The sequence below is a fragment of the Mus caroli genome, unplaced genomic scaffold, assembly GCF_978045245.1.
Source record: "Mus caroli unplaced genomic scaffold, Mus_caroli_1 scaffold_9, whole genome shotgun sequence".
NCBI classification, from domain to species: domain Eukaryota; kingdom Metazoa; phylum Chordata; class Mammalia; order Rodentia; family Muridae; genus Mus; species Mus caroli.
The window spans coordinates 129389824-129395735 of NW_028227264.1; the positions used below are offsets into that span (position 1 = coordinate 129389824).

General features: G+C 34.6%; 1 protein-coding gene across 1 annotated transcript; it reads right to left on the reverse strand.

Annotated features, from left to right (window-relative positions):
* Positions 1 to 3371: 3371 nt before the first annotated feature.
* On the reverse strand, positions 3372 to 4328 carry LOC147002801 (olfactory receptor 6C3-like). Its single transcript, XM_085843462.1, has one exon. It carries the CDS (start codon positions 4308 to 4310, stop codon positions 3372 to 3374), a length of 939 nt encoding a protein of 312 aa, XP_085699588.1. The 5' UTR covers positions 4311 to 4328.
* Between the last annotated feature and the right edge of the window lie 1584 nt (positions 4329 to 5912).

Consider the following 5912-nt stretch of genomic DNA (forward strand, 5'->3'; position numbering starts at 1 on the left):
GCTAAAACCATCCAGTGGAATACAAATGGTGCTGGCACAACTGGCTTGTAGTGTGTACAAGAATGCAAATTGATCCATTCTCATCTCCTTGTACAAAGCTCAAGACTAAGTGGATCAAGGAACTCGACATAAAACCAGAGACACTGAAACTTATAGAGGAGAAAATGGGGGAAAGCATCGAAGATATGGGCACAGGGGGAAAATTCCTGAACAGAACAGCAATGGCTTGTGCTATAAGATCAAGAATTGACAAATGGGACCTCATAAAATTGCAAAGCTTCTATAAGGCAAAACACACTGTCAATAAGAAAAAAAAGGCCACCAATAGATTGGGAAAGGATCTTTACCTAATATCCAATATATATAAAGAAGATGGACTCCGGAAAATCAAATAACCCTACTAAAAATGGGGAACAGAGCTAAACAAAAAATTCTCACCTGAGGAATACTGAATGGCTGAGAAACACCTGAAAAAATGTTCAACATCCTTAATCATCAGGGAAATGCAAATCAAAACAACACTGAGATTCCACCTCACACCAGTCAGAATGGCTAAGATCAAAAATCCAGGTGACAGCAGATGCTGGCGAGGATGTGGTGAAAGAGGAGCACTCCTCCATTGTTGGTGGGATTGCAAGCTGGTACAACCACTCTGGAAATCAGTCTGGTGGTTCCTCAGAAAATTCGACATAGTACTATAGGAAGATCCAGCAATACCTCTCCTGGGCCTATACCCAGAAGATGTTCCAACTTGTAAGAATGACACATGCTCCACTATGTTCATAGCAGCCTTATTTATAATAGCCAGAAGCTGGAAAGAACCCAGATGTCCCTCAACAGAAGAATGGATGCAGAAAATGTGGCATATTTACACAATGGAGTACTACTCAGCTATTAAAATCAATGAATTTATGAAATTCTTAGGCAAATGGATACATCTGGAGGATTTCATCCTGAGTGAGGTAACCCAATCACAAAAGAGCACACATGATATGCACTCACTAATAAGCAGATATTAGCCCAGAAACTTACAATATCCAAGATACAATTTGCAAAGCATGAAACTCAAGAAGAAGGAAGACCAAAGTGTGGATACTTCGCTCCTTCTTAGAATGGGGAACAAAATTCCCATGAAAGGAGTCACAAAGTTTGGAACTGAGACCGAAGGAAGGACCATCCAGAGACTGCCCCACCCGGGGATCCATCCCATATACAACCACCAAATGCAGACACTATTGCATATGCCAGCAAGATTTTGCTGACAGGATCCTGATATAGCTGTCTCTTGTGAGGCTATGCCAGTGCCTGACAAATACAGAAGTGGATGCTCACAATCATCTATTGGATGGAATACAGGGCCCCTGATGAAGGAGCTAGAGAAAGTACCCAAGGAGCTAAAGGGGTCTGCAACCATATAGGAGGAACAACAATATGAACTAACCAGTACCCTCAGAGCTGTGTCTCTTGTGGCATATGTAGCAGAGGATGTCCTAGTCGGCCATCAATGGATGTAGAGGCTCATGGTCTTGCAAAGATCATATGCCTAGTACAGGGGAATGCCAGGGCTGGGAAACAGGAGTGGGTGGGTTGGGGAGCAGGGTTGGGGGAGGGTATAGGAGTCTTTGGGGATAGATTTTGAAATGTAAATGAAAAAAAATTCTAATAAAGAAAAGATGAGAGAAAAAATAAATATGACTTCATTATGAGAATAATTTTATATTCTAAGATTATTTTCACTTTAATTTTATTCCCCTTATCATTATTTTTAAATATATTGTACATTAATTCATCATATGCATTGAAGCATACAGACACATATAAACATAGACATCGTTAAATACATGTTTAAATATACTTTCTAATTAACTTATTTTTATGTGGATGAGTGATTTGCCTGCATGTATGTCTATGCATCATGTGCATGCATGGGAACCAGAAGAGAGTATCAGATCTCCTGTGATTGGAGTCACGATGGTTGTGAGTCACCATCAGGGTGCTGGGAACTGAACCAGTCCTCTGAAAGAATAAGTGCTCTTTCTTAAATACCAAGTCATCTCTCAGGCCTCTAAACACAAATATTAAGCTACTCTTATTCATTTAATATAGTAGAAGACAATGCATATGCAATATTGATTTTATCATTTTAACTTGAGCTTCTAAAAAGAAATGCTGTTAATAAGGATGTATGATTGCTTCTATGTGACTTGATATACTAGATGCTGTATTTATAGGATTTTACACTCTTAGACATTTTCTAAATACAAAAATTTTCTCCTTATATTCAAGGCTTTAAATGTAATTGAAGAATTCAGAAATTAAATTTAGCCTAGTATTAAAGATAGAACCAGCAATAAATATGAATAATTTGGGCTTTAAAATACTGCATTACAAGTGGAATAATTTTATATCTACATACCTTATTGTATTATTTGAAGTTTTTAAGAAACAAATCTTTGTCAAGACTTGGCATATTGTGGTTCAGTTTATCCTTACTTTAAATACTTAATTGGAAGTTTTAGCCTTTCTGAACAGTGAACTGAGTAAACAGGAAACGGAGACCATTAGTTTTGTGATGATGGCCCCCAACCTTGCAAATACAGGAGAAGACAAATGAGAAGACTGCCTTGGACTGCAAGGACTATGCTCTCATGCATTTACTTTGCATCACTCTAAAGAATTTCGACACTCGTCCCCAAATAATTTGACCTATCAAATATATAATTCTATAAAATAGTAATATTTTAGTATATAAATTTCAACATGTATAAATTGAAGTTTATAAAACAAATAAAATTAAAGGAAAATAAAAAAAGAATATAAAATACTATTGTCAAGAATAAAAAACAAAGTAATTTAAATTTTATAGTAACTAGTTTTCCACTCAGAATTTTATTCATATTTTCATTTTTTATTTTTTTGAATTTGGTATTATAACATAATTGCATTTCTCTCTCTTCTTTCTTGCCTCCAAAATCTCCTGTATACCCTCTCCTTCAAATTCATGGCCTCTTTTAGTGTATGTGGTGTGTGTGTGTGCGTGTGTGTGTATGTGTGTGTGTGTGTGTATTCCTAAATATAACCTGTTAAGTCTATAGCATGTTAATTGTATATATGTTTTCAGGGCTAACAATTTGTCAGTTTTTTTTTGACCAGACTGAAAGGTGTGTGATTCAAGCTACTTTGGAAAATGAGGTGCAAGAAATAGTGACTCAGCCATACCTGGGCTACAAAGAACAAGCACAAGAGTGATTTGGTAAGAGAGCATTGAGATAGACTCTATAAGATCAGTAAAGAATATAAAGGATTTAAATTTTTATTAAATTTTATTGAATATTTACAATGGCATGTGTTCATATAAACACATTTTCTTTTCATTTGTTTCTGTAAAAAACTATCTTATGAATCAAGTCTTTGAAAGCTTGTTTTACTTGCTGGTTCCTCAAAGTATAAATAAAAGGGTTCAACATGGGAGCAACTGAAGTGCTGAGAATAGTTACTGTTTTGGTCAGTGATGCTCTTTCATTTGCTGAAGGCTTCACATAGATAAATATACAGCTTCCATAAGACATGGAGATGACAATCATGTGTGAGGAACAGGTGGAGAAAGCCTTTTTCCTCTGATTGGCTGATGGAATTCTTAAAATAGTCCTGAAAATGTACGTGTAAGATAAAATCACCAATGCCAACGTGAACAGTAGAGTAACCAGAGCAACATAGAAACCAATCACTTCTAGGAGCCAAGTATCTGAGCAAGACAGTTGTAAGAGGGGAAAATAGTCACAGCAGAAGTGATCAATGACATTGGAAGCACAGAAATCTAACTTTAGGACCAGCATAAGTGGTGGGAAGATGGTCAGGAATCCTGCCAGCCATGAGGTGAAGACAAGAAGGGTGCAGACTTTCTGATTCATGATGAGGGTGTAGTGCAGTGGCTTGCAGATGGCAACATAACGATCGTAAGACATAGCTGTTAGAAGAAAAAACTCTGTCACCCCCATGAAGATGAAGAAAAATAACTGAGCAAAACAATTATTATAGGAAATGGTCTTGTCTTGGGTAATTATTGATGCCAGAAATCTGGGAATGGAAACACTAGTGAACATAATTTCTAAGAAGGAGAAATTACCAAGGAAATAATACATAGGAGTCTTTAAGTGAGAGTCCAACAATGTGAGGAGGATGATGGTTAGGTTTCCAGTGATGCTTACTATGTAAGTTATTAATAAAAAGACGAAAATTACTACCTGAAGCTCTCTGTTGCCTGATATTCCCAGGAGCACAAACTCTGTAATGATAGTGTAGTTTTTCATACTTAATTTCTCTTCTAATAAAATATATTGATGAAAAAGAGACCAAAGAGCATATTTAATGGGATGGAACTGAAATTTTTATATGCTGATATTACCATCTCCAACAAAACATTGCAATGACTTCCCTTCCCTGTAAGAATTGCTGCATGTGCATTTTCCAGGTTTCATCTAACATTTTTGTTAATCAGCATTGTCTTCCTTTATAAATACATATAGATGTCATTAATATATCATCAAAGCATGCAGGTCAAAGCCAATACTTGTGTTCATTATTATTGAAATAGAGACCATGTACCATACTATATTGAAAAGGGATATATACTTATGGATCAGCATATAAAATTCCCTTAGTAATGTTTTTATATGAAACATATAAAATGTGTAACACAACATATGTGTAATACAACATTGAAAGACAGATTGCTCCATAGTAATTATTAACTTTACATGTAATTTGAATGCTGCCAGGAAATAGCTGCCTGGAAAGAACATGTATTAATTTCAAGTTTCTGAGACTGTTTTTAGAACTGAAATATCCAGTACTTAAAGTTGATTCTGATGCCATTTGAAACTTAAAGGATTTATTGATAGAATTCAATGAACAAATGTACAATGCATAATATTTTAAATTTTTTCATTCTTATAAAAATCATTTTTATGTATAACCCCAAGTACCTGTGTCTTGCAAACAGAGATATGTAGGATTATCATTATGTTGGTTATGATTAAGAGTAATAGGGCTGGTGAGATGGCTCACTGGGTAAGAGCACTGACTGCTCTTCTGAAGGTCCTGAGTTCAAATCCCAGCAACCTCATGGTAGCTCACAACCATCCGTAATGAGATCTGATGCCCTCTTCTGGTGCATCTAAAGGCAGCTACAGTGTACCTACATATAATAATAAATATTTTAAAAAAGAACAAACAAGAATAATATTAGTCAGATATCTAGAAATAGAAACATAATATGATAAACAATAGATTTAGATGATTATTATATGAAATATTTTCATGAAAAATGAACTTTTTAATATTTGCTTAGTGTTTTATCCTTAGTTTTTTTTTTTTTTTTTTTTTTTGAGAACAAAAAGGAACTCATAAGGAAGTTTTGTTCTTTGGTGTGCAAATATAGCATTGCTTATTGCCTTAAAGACTATCTATTCTGATTAAATTTAAAAAATTATTAGATTTACTTTTTTGAATGTTTAAGGTATAAGCGACATGACTCCTAGCTGTCCTGTTTAATACTAATACCCAGTAAACAACATAATGGCTGTGGCACAAGTTCTCCATTATTATGTGATATAGCTGTCTGTCTATAACAGGTCATGCTCTTCTTGGCAAGAGGTAATTATTAAAAATTATAATGGACATTTCCCCTCTTCTACATAATGTTTTCGATAATCAGTGCTGTACTTTTTGCAGTATACATATTTGTCAATAATTTATTATTAAACAGGTAAGTCAAAGGCCTACTTATTATTTGAAAAATTATTGAACTATATTCAATGTGCTTCTACTAAGAATAAATGTTTAAATGGTAATTGAAGGCATTCTCAATTCTTTTTAATTAATAGGATTTTAAATAACAGCATGAATTTATT